This window comes from Bos javanicus, chromosome 2 (assembly GCF_032452875.1).
Source record: "Bos javanicus breed banteng chromosome 2, ARS-OSU_banteng_1.0, whole genome shotgun sequence".
NCBI lineage: Eukaryota > Metazoa > Chordata > Mammalia > Artiodactyla > Bovidae > Bos > Bos javanicus.
In genome coordinates this window covers 1,961,789-1,976,651 of record NC_083869.1, presented here as the reverse complement: position 1 = coordinate 1,976,651, position 14,863 = coordinate 1,961,789, and the positions used below count along the sequence as shown (strand labels likewise).

The 14,863-nt window shown below is 43.3% G+C and overlaps 1 protein-coding gene across 3 annotated transcripts in view; it reads left to right on the top strand.

The window, feature by feature from the left end:
- Positions 1–322: 322 nt before the first annotated feature.
- FAM168B (family with sequence similarity 168 member B) overlaps positions 323–14,863 on the top strand; it is a 40,558-nt gene continuing 26,017 nt past the window's right edge. The window contains exons 1-2 of one of the 3 annotated variants that reach the window (XM_061431688.1): positions 323–581; positions 10,332–10,412. In XM_061431688.1, coding sequence (XP_061287672.1) covers positions 10,343–10,412 — 70 coding nt within the window. In that variant the 5' untranslated portion in view covers positions 323–581; positions 10,332–10,342. Of the gene's footprint in view, positions 582–10,331; positions 10,413–11,169; positions 11,304–14,863 lie in introns of those variants that run through there. The other 2 variants (XM_061431719.1, XM_061431708.1) reach the window with 2 other exon arrangements.

Here is a 14,863-nt window from a genome sequence, read left to right as displayed (position 1 = left end):
GCCCTTTCCATACCATGAGAGTAGGAGCCTAAAGATGGCGTAAGGAAAAATATTCCACATGAGCGTTTATTCGAATGAGTCAACAGACATCCTCCGGGCGCCGTTTGACTTCTGTTTGAACCCCCCAACCCCGCCCTCCCGGCCCTGTACGCTCCAGACGCAGAGACCACAGAAATTCGGCCCGACGGTCTCTATACGCAACAGCTCCGGGAAGCCTCCCGGTCCCGTCGCCTCTCGGACGTCGGCGGGAGCGCGCACGCCGACCGGGAGCCCGGAAGGCGCCGGCGGGTCACGTGTCTGCGCGCCCCCGCCAAGGCGGGCTCCAGGCGGAAGTGAGGTTTGGGTTAGGCGGCAGCGCAGCGTCGGCGAGGAGCGCGGGCTGCGGAGAGGCGGGCCGGGCAGAGCGGGGCGAGCGGGAGCGCAGGCCGGGTAAGCGGCGGTGGCGGCGACCCGGGCCTCGCGGCTCAGCCCCGCAACGGAGCAGACCTGCGCAGCGCGCGCCTCTCACCGAGCCCGACCGCTGAGCCCGCCCTGGACCGGCGAGCTCTGATCTCTGAGGCCCAGTCTGCCCTCGCGGCGCGGTGAGTGCGGGCGGGGCGGGCGGCGGACTTGGCGGCGGCGTGCGCGGCCGGAAGTGCGGCGCTTTGTGCGGCCGATTTGGGCGGCGCCGAGGTCGGGCCCGCGGCGGCGCTTTGTCCCGCGGGGCCAGGCGGGCGGGTGCTGCCCGAGGGAGGCGGGGCTGGACTGCGGGGCGCGCGGGCAGGTGCGGCGTGGGCGGCGGGGAAGCTGCCCCCGGGCCGGCGAGAGCGGCGTTTGTTGCACAACAGTGTTCTCTGGGTCTTTTTTTTTAAGGTTCAGGTGATCAGATCAGGGAAATGGAAAAAATGGGGAAGCAGTGGGGTGGTGTTTCTGTTCGTAGGATTTTCATCGTTTCCAGTGTGTAAACTATCCACTTTTCTCACAAAGTAAACATTATTCCATTTGCCTGGCAGAAGCCTTAGCTTGAAAGGCTTTCAATGTTTTAACCAGAAAGGACGTATCATGGCCCAGCCTTGGTCAACTTTGAAAGAGAGGTGCGCCTTTACAGCGTCCACGAATAGGGTCTTCCTCATTTATAGTGTATATAAGCGTGCATCTGATGGGTTGTATGAGTTAATGTTTCATTAAAGTCATACATAAAAGTATTTTGGAGTGTTTTGCCAAGCAGGACTTTCTTGAAATGAAAAGGTTTGTCTCCTTCCCCCTCCTTAAATTTTCAAGTCACCCTTGTGTAATTTTTAAGATTATTTTCTCAAATGGTATATGAAAAACTTGGCAATAATAGTAGGGACGCATTTTAGAACTTGGGTTAAGTAACCAAGGATTGGGTTATTTTTGCTTTGACAGGAAAGAATTAGGCTAATTGTTCTGTTGTTGAAGGTACTATGGTGCACATTGTGAAGTTTTTTTTGTTTCTTTTGGGGTTTATACAGTGGGCTTGCTTTAGTATGTGTTTGCATAATTACTTCCGTTTAGTCGTATTTGTGACTAAATGGACAAGCTGAGGTGTGCCAACAAAGGTGCCTCTAGTCAAAGCTGTTTTTCCAATAATCGTGTATGGATGTGAGAGTTGGACAATGATGAAAGTTGAGCGCCGAAGAATTGATGCTTTTGAACTGTGATGTTGGAGAAGAGTCTTGAGAGTTCCTTGGAGTGCAAGGAGATCCAACCAGTCCATCCTAAAGGAGATCAGTCCTGGGTGTTCATTGGAAGGACTGATGTTGAAGCTGAAACTCCAATACATTGGCCACCTGATGTGAAGAACATTGGAAAAGACCCTGATCCTAGGCAAGACTGAAGGCGGGAGGAGAAAGGGACTACAGAGGATGAGATGGTTGGATGGCATCACGGACAGGATGGGCATGAGTTTGAGCAAGCTCTGGGAGTTGGCCATGGACAGGGAAGCCTGGCTTACTGCAGCCCATGGGGTCGCAAAGAATTGGACACGACTGAGCAACTGAACTGAAGGTATGGTAGAGGTCCCTGCAGGCTTTAAGAGGTGGAAACTGCAGCCTTCCTCTAGGTTCTGTGTAGCAGTCACTCTAGACACATGGAGCAGGTAGCATCCCCTCTTCCTGCCTTCTGCTCTTCAGAATAGTGGAAGGATCCTACAAGCCAGATGGGCGGAGGAAGCTGCTGTTGGTATTACTGCCCTTGCCCTCTTATCCAGGCCTGATAGATTTGTTAGATTTTTACTTAGTATTCTACTCTACAGCTGCCATTCAATTCATTTCTGTTTTAAGGCTAGACAGAATTGTGATGTCAAAATTATTTGAATTTTCAAACGAGAAAATGAGTGTAATGCCACAGAGGTAGAGGATTAGAATTGGGAAAAACAAGCTTAAGTGCATATAAAGAATATTATTTTAAGTTTTTTTTTATAGGTTCTGTAGCTTAAAGGCAAATTTTTGCCTCCCAAACTTGTCTTATTTAAACAGCTTCTTTTCACTGATCAATTGAGAGCAATTTTAAAACAACAGCACACCAGCCTAATAGAGGTATGGTTACTTTTCTTATGCCTGGGTTCCACTTTATGTCTCTATCTTTGAAGTTCTGTGCAGAAATATGTGAATCTCTCCCAATAGATTGGAAACCTTGATAGTGAAGCTCGAGTTTGGAGGCGTTCAGAGTCTATCTTATGTGCTCTTCTTGATGTTATCAGGTGTTACCCAGACTTTCCAGTGTTGATTGTGTTGTTCGGGTTTTATCTTGTGTATTGCTGTCTGAGAGAGAGACTTTAAGCCCCTTAACCTTAGTTTTCTTGGTATGAAGAAAAATAATATACAAGGCCTCTACAGTCCACAGGGTAGCAAAGAGTCGGACACAACTGAGTGACTTCACTTTCTTTTTTTCTTTTGTAAAGTTTTAGAATTACTGTTTTGTGTGGGAACTTTGTTTAGGTCATGGTATATTTTGAGACTAGAGAAACTAGTACAGTGATGGATGTTAAATATACTTTCCCTCTGAGGATTATTAGATTTCAAGTTGAGAAATTTTTGCTGTAATCTTTTTTAAACCCTAATCTGCTGCTACCAAGTCACTTCAGTCGTGTCTGACTCTGTGCGACCCCATAGATGGCAGCCCACCAGGCCCCCGTTCCTGGGATTCTCCAGGCAAGAACACTGGAGTGGGTTGCCATTTCCTTCTCCAATGCAGGAAAATGAAAAGTGAAAGTGAAGTCGCTCAGTCGTGTCCGGCTCCTAGCGACCCCATGGACTGCAGCCTACCAGGCTCCTCTGTCCATGGGATTTTCCAGGCAAGAGTACTGGAGTGGGTTGCCATTGCCTTCTCTGAAACCCTAATCTGAGACTTAACTATTTTGCTGCAGGTGTCAAACCACCCATAGGAATTCTGACATTTTCATCATTACAAATGAGAAACTTAAAAAAAAAAAAAAAGTGATAACTAGTTTCTCTGGTGGCTCAGAGGGTAAAGCGTCTGCCTGCAATGTGGGAGACCGGCATTTGATCCCTGGGTCAGGAATATCCCCTGGAGAAGGAAATGGCAATCCACTTCAGTATTCTTGCCTGGAGAATCCCATGGACGGAGGAGCCTGGTAGGCTATAGTTCATGGGGTCGCAAAGAGTTGAACAGGACCGAGCGACTTCTCTTTCTTTCTCTCTCTCTCTCTCTCTCTCCCTGTCTCTCTGTCTCTCTCGCCTTGAAATTGGGATTCTTGGCCCATACCAAATCAGACTGGCAAATCCGTGGTTTCTGGGTGACAGTAGGCACTAGAATCCCAGGCAGAGTGGTGATGGTGGTTTTTTACTTTTAACTTTTCATTACTTAAAAAGTATGCAAATACAACATACAGCCATATACCCAACATATCAATCCCATATATAGCGTGCTCAGGGCTGGTGTACTGGGATGACCTTGAGAGATGGGATGGCAGGGGAAGGTGGGAGGGAGGGTCGGGATGGGGAACACATGTACACCCGTGGCTGATTCATGTGAATGTATGGCAGAACCACCACAATATTGTAATTCAGTTCAGTTCAGTCGCTCAGTCGTGTCCGACTCTTTGCAACCCCATGAATCGCAGCACCCCAGGCCTCCCTGTCCATCACCAACTCCCGGAGTTCACTCAGACTCACGTCCATTGAGTCAGTGATGCCATCCAGCCTTCTCATCCTCTGTCGTCCCCTTCTCCTCCTGCCCCCCATCCTTCCCAGCATCAGAGTCTTTTCCAATGAGTATATTGTAATTAGCCTCCAATTAAAATAAAAAAATGTTTTAGATCACAGACATCGTGTCATTTTTACCCTTGAATAGTTTAATATGTACTTCTAAAAATCAGTGCATCTTTACATAACAAAATGCTATTCTCACATATAAGAAAATTAATGATTGTTTAATGCCACTTGATATCTAACCCGTTTGTTTATACCCCCCAATCCTTAAAATACCTTTTTATAATTTTTTCCATCTTAAAACCAGGATTCAAACAAAAACCTCCTGTGGCCTTTATTAAATCTATGTTAATCTAGAACCATCCTTCTCCCTACTCTCCGCCTTTTCCCAGACCCCTTGCCCTCTAGATTCCCTCCTTTTGGCTTTGTCTGATTGCTTTATGGTGTTCAGTATTTTTCTCTAATTCCTGCCTTTTTCTGTCACCTGGGAGGTAGATGTGTAGGGTACACTGGATTCAGATTTTAGTATTTTTGTAGCAGTACACCTCAGATGATGCAGAGTGATTCCATCGTATGAGGATGCATGTAATAAGTAGTTTGGGGGGCTTCCCTGGTGGCTTAGTGGTAAAGAATTCACCAGCCAATGCAGGAGACATGGATTCAATCTGTAATCTAAGAAGATCCCACTTGCCTGTGTGCCACAATTATTGAGCCTGTGCTCTAGAGCCCAGGAGTGGCAGCTATGAAGCCCACACACTCTAGATCCTGTGCTCTGTAATAAGAGGCTGCCAAATGAGAAGCCAGAGCAGCAACTGGAGAGTAGCCACCTCCCAGCACAACTAAAGGAAAGCTCGAGCAGCAGCACAGCCAAAATAAATAAAAATTTAAAAAAATAAGTAGTTTGCTCTTAGTGATGTTAAGATTGGTCAGTGGGTTCAGCATTCATGTCCACTAATCAATAAACTGAGCACAATTGTATGGTAGTTTGAACATTCTTTGACGTTGGAGTGAAAACTGTCCATTTCCAGTCCTGTGGCCACTGCTGAGTTTTCCAAATTTGCTGGCATATTGCGTGCAGCATTTTAACAGCAGCATCTTTTAGGATTTGAAAGAACTCAGCTGGAATTCCATCACCTCCACTAATTAATTGTAGTAATGCTTCCTAAGGCCCACTTGACTTCACACTCCATGATGTTTGGCTCTTGGAGAGTGCCATCGTGGTTATGTGTGTCATTAAGACCTTTTTTTGGTACAGTTCTTCTATGTACTCTTGCCACCTTTTTTTAATCTCTTTGTCCTTTGTTAGGTCCTTAACATTTCTGTCCTTTATAGTGTTCATCCTTGCATGAAATGTTCCCTTAATATCTATCATTTTCTTGACGTGATCTCTAGTCTTTCCCATTCTATCTTTTTTCTCTATTTCTTTGCACTGTTCACTAAGAAGGCCCAAGTTTAGAAAAGGCAGAGGAACCAGAGATCAAATTGCCAACATTCATTGGATCATAGAGAAAGCAAGGGAATTCCAGGAAAACATCTACTTTTGCTTCATTGACAGTGCTAAAGACCCACTGCGATGGTGTGAGTCACAACAGATTGTGGAAAATTCTTAAAGAGATGGGAATATCAGACCACCTTACCAGTCTCCTAAGAAATCTGTGTGGATCAAGAAGCAACATTTAGAACCAGACATGGAACAACAGACTGGTTCAAAATTGGGAAAGGAGTATGTCAAGGCTGTAATATTGTCATCCTGCTTATTTGATTTCTGTGCAGAGTACATTATTTGAAGTGCTGGCTTGGATGGAGCACAAGCTGGAATCAAGATTGCTGGGAGAAATGTCAGCAACTGCAGATATGCAGATGATATTGCCCTAATGGCAGGAAGTGAAGAGAAACTAAAGAGCTTCTTGATGAGGGTGAAAGAAGAGAATGAAAAGGCTGGCTTAAAACTCAACATTAAAAAAAACTAAGATTGTGGCATCTGGTCCCATCATGTCATGTCAAATAGAAGGGGAAAGGATAAGCAGTGACAGATTTTACTTTCTTGGGCTCCAGAATCACTGCAGACAGTGACTGCAGCCATGAATGTAAAAGACGCTTCCTCTTGGGAAGGAAGCTAAGACAAACCTAGACAGAGTATTAAACAGCAGAGATATCAGTTTGCCACAAAGGTCTGTATAGTCAAAGCTATGGTTTTTCCAGTAGTCATGTATGGATGTGAGAGTTGGACCATAAAGAAGGCTGAGTGCCAGAGAATTGATGCTTTCGAATTGTGGTGCTGGAGAAGACTCTTGAGAGTCCCTTGGACTGCAAGGTTATGAGACCAGTCAATCCTAAAGAAACTCCACCCTGAATATTCATTGGAAGAATTTTAGCTGAAGCTCCAGTACGTCGTTGGCCATCTGATGCTAAGAGCTGACTCATTGAAAAAGACCCTGATGCGGGGACAGATTGAAGGCAAAAGTAACTTGAGAAGCTGTTATGTTGTTCATAGACCTTGTGCAAACCTTTTTGTTGAAGTGGGAACTGCATCTTTTTCTTTCATTAATCCTGTTATTTTTTTTTAACCTGTAAGTTTTAATTATAACTTCTTAATCACTTTAGGAAGTAGTTATTAGTCTCTTAGGAAGCATAAATGCTTTTAGGAACTTCTGGGTAGTTTGGACGTATGGTATTTAGAATTCAAGTGTAATTCTGTACATTTTTTAAGTGGCAAATGTAGAGTAAGATTTTATTAGTGGTTTAGACTGTAAGATTGTAAGGAAAGCCTTTGTGGTATTCAGTGCTTTGAGTTGTCTACAGTTTTTGGCTGTAACGAATAATTTAGTTACAAACATTCAGGTACAAATTTTTGTGTGGATATGTGTTTTCACTTCTCTTGGGTGTATACCTAGGAGTGGAGTTGCCAGGTCAAATGGTAACTCCTGTCTTTAACTGCTATGCTGTTCATCAGCTTCATTGCCTACCAGATGACATCTCCTGCGCAGCCGCACAGTTAAGGGTCTCCATGTGATAGCTCCAACCTAACCTGTGTCTCTGTAATCATCTTCGTTGATTCACATGTAGCCCAAGCTCCAAACAAGCCCAGTAGCAAAGTGTCCCTAAAGTGCATCTTGCATTTTCTAATTTTTGTGTCTTTTCAAGATCCTACCTGTTGAGAGCTTATACCACCTGTGTAATCCAAGTTATTCCTGACCATTCGTCTCCTCCTGCATTAAATTTTTGCTCTTCCCACTCAACCCTCACAACACTTTATTCCTTTATGGCCCATAACACTCTGACCCCGAGTCATCCATTGTTTATGTCTTCTGACTTGCAGACCTGTCTGTCGAGTACAGTACCCACCACCTACATGTTCCTATTCAGAGTTCAGCTAACGTGTAGGTCCTTGGTCTAGCCACATTTCAAGTGTTCAGGTAGTGACTACTGTATGTGGACAGAGCAGATGTACATTTTCATCTTCACAGAAAGTTCTCTGGGGCAGCACTTTTCTAGATGGTAAACTCAGAACAGGGACTGTGACTTGTCTTCCCCCCCCCCCACCCCCCCGTGGCCTTTGTGTAGTGCTTTACTTATTCAATTAAGAAAATGAAATTAGATCCTGGCACAGAATAGAGAAATAGAGTATTGAAAAGTATTCACCTCTCTAGAAATGATAGAGAAGTAGATGAAATATATGAAAAAATCTCTACATTTTATGTTGTAGATCCGCCAAGAATGGGTTAAAAGTGCAAGCTAATGCGGATTGACAAGTTACCAATTTGTTTCTTCTTAAACTGTGATGTAAAATACAGTTGGTTTTCCTCTCTACTTCTTATGCTTTGCTCTCCTTGTTTCTTTCTAATCTGTTCTGTAGATTTGCATCGTCCAGTATGGTAGCCTACAGCCAAACACGTCTATTTAAATTTAGACTGAAGTTAAATAAAAAATCGGATCCGATCCTAGCCACATTTTTCAGGTGCTCGTTGTTTACTTGTATTAATAGCTAATGGATGCTCTCTCCCAAAGATAGGGAGCATCTTCATCCTTGTTCTTTTGGACAGCTCCGATCTAGATTTCTGTCTTAGCTGTGGTTGTGGATGTCATGTCAGATTTTGTTCTGCCTTTTGGTTTGGAAGTTAAAGAAATAAGACAGTTATTTAGGTAATGAATGTCCCAATCACTGATATCTCCAATTAATTTCTACTTTAGAATTTACTGCACAGGCTAAGGATTTGACCAGGTATACTTTTGTGTGTACTGAACTGCTTGGTTGGAAATATTCTAAGTCAGTAAACTGAGGTAGAAATTTGAAGTGGTGTGTTTTTGTATTTTGTCTCTGTAATGGAATTTGATGCCAAGAGTGTTTTGAAGTACATGTGTCTTTTAGAAAGTCAGCAGGTACTGGCACCTTTTTGTGTGTGTCATTGTCTTTGGTGCTAACAGTGGAAACAGTGTCAGACTTTATTTTTGGGGCTCCAAAATCACTGCAGATGGTGACTGCAGCCATGAAATTAAAAGACGCTTACTCCTTGGAAGAAAAGTTATGACCAACCTAGATAGCATATTGAAAAGCAGAACATTCATTTGCCAACAAAGGTCCGTCTAGTCAAGGCTATGGTTTTTCTGTGGTCATGTGTGGATGTGAGAGTTGGACTGTAAAGAAAACTGAGCAACGAAGAATTGATGCTTTTGAATTGTGGTGCTGGAGAAGACTTTTACAAGTCCCTTGGACTCCAAGGAGATCCAACCAGTCCATTCTGAAGGAGATCAGCTCTGGGTGTTCTTTGGAGGGAATGATGCTAAAGCTGAAGCTCCAGTACTTTGGCCACCTCATGCGAAGAGTTGACTCATTGGAAAAGACTCTGATGCTGGGAGGGATTGGGGGCAGGAGGAGAAGGGGACGACAGAGGATGAGATGGCTGGATGGCATCACTGACTCGATGGACGTGAGTTTGAGTGAACTCCGGGAGTTGGTGATGGACAGGGAGGCCTGGCGTGCTGCGATTGATGGGGTCGCAAAGAGTCGGACACGACTGAGCAACTGAACTGAACATAGCTAGTGGAATATCAGTTCCTCAGCCGGGGATTGAACCTGGGTCGTGGCAGTGAAAGCCCAGAATTCTAATGGCGAGGTCACCAGAGAACTGCCTGTTTTTCTTTTAAAATAGACTTAATTTTTTTAGAGCAGTTTTTGGGTCAGAGCAAAATTGAGCAGAAAGTGCAGAGTTTCCATATGCCTGTTGCCCCCTCCCCCATTGCTGTTTTTATTTTTAAATTTAAGATCCCTTTAATCCTTACTACCAAGTCAGTCAGTGATTGACGTACTGGATAAGGAATACTGAATAGTCTTAAATAAGCTCACACTTTCAGAATGCATTGGGTGATAAAATTCAGAGGAAGGGATAAAACCATGGTTGTAGCTGTGCAAATTCTTGAACTTGTCAGGCAAAGAAGATTGTGAATTATAGAACATTGATTTGGTTAGTACAGTTGCTGTAGCTAATTTGTCTCTTTTAGGAAATACACATATATTTTATTTATTTTTAGGAAGTATATAATTTAATGTGTTGTTTCAGAAATAGAGAAAGGTGCAAAAAGAACATTAAACCGCTCCATCTAGAGGCAGTCACGGTTCATGCTTTATTCTCCTCCCTGATAGTTTTCTGTCTGAGCTGGAGGTGCGCATGCCCAGTGTGTAGGTGCACATTTGGGATCACACTGCATTACAGTATTGTACTGCCTCCCCTTTTACCCCAATTATCATTGCAGCATCCTGTGTTTTTAATCACTTATAAGAAAAACAGCTGCATGGTATTTCATGCTCTGGATAGATCTGGTTAAGACTGTTCTCTGTAATAAGGACATTTAGATTATTTATAGTTTTTTTTTTTTAACTGTTTTGGAAAACAGGGGCACGGAGAACACTTTTTTCCCTTAGCGTCTGATGGACTCAGGAGAGTTATAAAGCAAAGCATACAGTGTCCTGGTGGGCACCTGTTAGGGCTTTGGCATTCCTTTTCTGTGCTCTGTTGGTTAGCAGCAGCATGGAGTGCCTTGTTTCTACATTTCAGAATAGATTAGAGAAAGGCCTCTTGCTACCTGCTTTTTTGAGACTGATGATGGAGAAAAACCTGAGAACAAAAATGCTTGGCTAAATCATTTTTTTTCCCTTTTTAGTTCTTGAAATCATGAATCCTGTTTATAGCCCGGGTTCTTCTGGGGTACCCTATGCAAATGCCAAAGGAATTGGTTATCCAGGTAAGCATGTAAAATTTTGTTTCCATTATTAAACTTTGAATACATGGTCCATTTCTATGTCATTAAGAATGCTTTTGATGGACAGACCCAGCTCAAGTGGCTTAGATAAGGAAGAAAATGTGTCAGCTCATGGAGTTGAAAAAGCAGGAGCTTGGGCTGGCTTTGGTTGGAGCCTGATCTGGTGGTTCCAAGGGTAGGGACTAGGTCTGGTTTCTTTACTTCCTGTGCTCAGCTTCACTTCCTCAGTGTTGTCGCAGTGTGGGACACAGGTCACACTTCCCGTTGTGGTTGTGTGGTGCTCAGCCCCTCCCTTGGCTGTGAGTCTCTTCATCTGGCTTTATAGGAAGGCCCCGTGGGACTTCTTGTTCTCTTCATGCCAGCACCCTGGATCAGGAAGGGGAGTCCACTGATGAATTTATGCTTGAGCCACATTCTCCACCTTAATGAAGCCTGCTAGTCAAACATGGGCTGAAATAGCGTGAAGTGAAATTTGTGAGAATAGGAGTTGATGGTCAAAAATAGCAAATGGTTGCCCTAATTGAAAGGAATAGTTGTCTGTAACATTACAATTTTGGGTTTAGATAATATGGTGGGACAGATACTCTTAAAACCCTGTTGCTCAAAACCCCTGAAAAATTGAAGAAACATTTCAAAAATGTTTAACTGAACTTTTGCAAGAAAGCCATTTCTACAGCTGAATATGAAGGTGACATAAAAACCAGAGTATTTGGCCATTGAGTTGATGTGTCTGCCCTAGGGGCATTTGTTCTTTGTGGGTTTTAGCAACCCTTTTGGGGACGAAATGAAGTCTCTGCTCTTGTAAGGCTGGGATTTGGAGTGGAACCCCTCGTCAGTCTGATTCCTCCGGAGGGTGGTACTTCTATAAGACAGGTAAGTAAATCAGTCCATACTGGTTCCATAGAGAAGTTCATTTCAGCTTGGGCTCTGGGAAGGAAGAAGTCTTTTCTAAGAATTTGTAACCATTCAAGGATGTTTTGGGTTCTGCTTTGAATTACTTGTCCTTCCAAGGGGTCCATAAATTGAGAAACTAACAAAAAACGTAGTCTCTGGGCTGCATTACCCCTGAAGCACCTGACAGCAAGGAACACAGAACTGTGTGAAGGCAAGCGTTCCCAGTCTAGGTCGTGTGGGTGGCCCAGAGTTCTGCCTGGTAAGTCAGAGTCATTGTAAAACACCGTGCTTTGTTCATCGTGTCTGAGTCACCAGTCGTGATAGATAGCAGGAATAAAACATCAGGTAGACACCACATCAAACAAGCGTGCTGATAATAATTGAAGATGCAAAAGAAAGAATCATAGCAAAAAGAACCAACTGGAACTTAAATGGAAAAAAAAAAGCATTTGAACAGAATTCCAGTTAAACCACAGGCAAAACACTGCTAAAGGAGGGACCAGTGTGCAGCAGAAGGAAGGGGGAAGTAGACTGGTTACGAAATAGAGGTGTTAGGATGAGAAGTTCTGAGGAGAATTAAAAGCTCCAGAAGGACTAAGTAGAGAGACTAGAAGGAAAATAGTGACAGGATTTTCTAGAATTGGTAAAAAATAATTTAGTGGTGAGACCTCCTGTCTTTAATGTATTTGCACTAGTTTAAGCAGAGTTCCAGGTAGTCTACTGAAGAGAATCCTGTGTAGCTCTGAAATCAGGATATAGGTTAAACTTGATGGTGTTAGCATTACCTGATAGACTATGTAATGAAATATTGGTTGCCTGTCATATACCAGGTCTGTGTACTTTTTAGGGTTTTTTGTTTTTGGTCTTTAAAAGGAAATTTCTAAAACTTTAAGTCTTTAAAATTTTTAATTGATCTTTATTTTATTCATTTCTTTATACCTTGGAGAAGGCAATGGCAACCCACTCCAGTACTCTTGCCTGGAGAATCCCATGGATGGAGGAGCCTGGTGGGCTGCAGTCCATGGGGTCTCGAAGAGTCAGACACGACTGAGCGACTTCCTTTCACTTTTCACTTTCATGCATTGGAGAAGGAAATGGCAACCCACTCCAGTGTTCTTGCCTGGAGAATTCCAGGGACGGGGGAGCCTGGTGGGCTGCCGTCTATGGGGTCACACAGAGTCGGACACGACTGAAGTGACTTAGTAGGTATACCTATCTCTTGCCTTGCTTTTAGTATTTTGGTCTCCTTGACTTTGATAAAACTCTCTGATCAGCAAAAGTTCAGTATAGAAACTTGTAACCATTCTAGGTATTTTGAATGGAAATTGGAGTTAAACAGCGAAATAATGTGCCTACAGGATTTTAAGGCTAGGATAACTTTAGTACCTTTATACCATTTTATGCTTACCATTCTATACTTTAATACAAGCAGATGGAGAAGCTTGTCCATAATTTTCTAAAATTTACACTTAATGGGTAAAAAGGAACGTCTTCTAATTGTAGTTACATGAGAGCTGACATACAGTCATTCATACCTGTGGATTTGGGGTATCATGTCCTGGAACCTGGGATACTGAGGGATGACAATAATTGGGTTCGTATACACCATCTTACTATTGTTTTCTAATTCATAGCTCCTGTATCTGTTTTGTTCACTTTCTTTTTCTTCTTTTGGATTAACCAAATATTTTACATTAAATTTTTCTTTCTGTTAATTTTTGAAAAAATTACTATTTAGTGATGACTCTAACAATTACAACACATTTTGCCCCCTCTCTTCTTTTGTATATCAGAGTTGGACACGACTGAGCAACTGAACTGACCATGCCTTAAGCCATTACTGTTTTTATTTTGTGCAGTCAACATTAACTCACACATTATTTTCATTGCTTTCTGTATCTATGTGTTTTTTGTTTGGGATCATTTTCCTTTTACTGGGATAAATCCCTTTAGTTACCCCGCCTCCCCCACTCTTACTGCATGTCTGCTAGCAGTGAATTTTCTCTGTGAAAATGTTTTTATTTTGCTTTCATTTTTGAGCCTATTTTTGATGAGTGTACTGGTTTTCTGTGACTGCTGTGACAAATTGCTACAAGGATGGTGGCTTAAAAACCATAGAAATTGATTCTCTCACAGTTGTGGGAGCCAGAAGCCAAAATCCAGGCATGGCAGGGCCTCACACCCTGTGGAAGCTGGAGGGGAGAATCCTTTCTTGCTTCTTGAAATTTCTGGAGCTTTCAGCGTTCCTAGACGTAGATTGCTTTGTGGACACATCATCCCGGCTTCTGTTTTCATGGTTACATCATTTCCTTCTCATCTGTGTTTCACAGTGTGGACACTTGGGTTTAGGCCCCCACCACCTGTAATCTATGATGAGTATCTTGAGATCCTTAACTTATGTCGACAAAGAACCTTTTCCCAAATAAGGTAACATTTATAGGTTCCAGGGATTTGATGATATTTCTTCTTAGGAGTTCCTTTTTTTTTTTGCCTGCCACACTGAGTGTACAGTTTTAGGTTGGCAGTTATTTTCTCTCAGCACTTTAAAGGTAGTTGTGTTGTCCTCTGGTTTTTGTCATTTTTGTTTCTTTGAAATTAGTATTTCCCTGCTCCCTCCTTGCTGCTTTTAACATATCTATGTTTCTCCTGTGGAATGACAAGACGTGACTCTGTTTTGTGTTTATTCTGCTTAGTGCTCACAGAGCTGTTTGACTGGCTTGATTTTTTAAAAAATTTATTTAGGTTATGTCAGGTCTTAGTTGCAGCATGTGGGATCTAGTTCCCTCACCAGGGATAGAACCTGGGCCCCCTGAATGGGGAGTGCAGTCTTAGCCGCCGGACCATCAGGGAAGGGAGGAATGGGAATAAAAGAATATCTCCTCTGAAGTGAAGGTAGTTTTTCCAAAAGAGTAGGGTTTAGTCTCAATTTAAGGAGAACACTTTGAAATAGCTTGGACAGCTCAAAACTGCTATTTAGGGAACTGAAAACCAAGTAAGCCAAGAACAACATTAAAAAAAAAATTCTGGCAAAGCAGCAAGAGGATGAAAAGTTGGGTTTGTATAGTTTTCAACACAGAGGTAAGGAAAGAGGCATCTCTTCTCAAAAGGCTCTGAAAACCTATGGCATCAATGGATAGTTGGAGGGGATTGGGGTTTCTTTCTCAAAGGCTCCTAGGGCACTCACCCCTGTCTTCCCTACCCCGTTACTACATTCACCCTTTTCCCCTCCACTTCCACACTGAAGGGGGCAGCACTTTTTAGACTTGAACCTCCAGGTACCATCTCTGCAGCCTAGATTCTCCCTGGAGCCTTGGGAGTTCTGCAAGTGGAAGCCAGGCTTGCAAGACTGCCAGAGGTGTGTCGGACCTGGAAAGAGCTGGGTGTGGGTGACTGGAGCCTTAAAGCTCACGCACCAAGGGGAAGAAGGAGCACATCTTTTTAGGGAGCACGATCAGCCTGCTCCCTACCCCTTTGGTGATCAATATTCACTTGATGAGACAGAGACCACCTCCTGACTGTCCCCCTGGACTCTGCCCTAA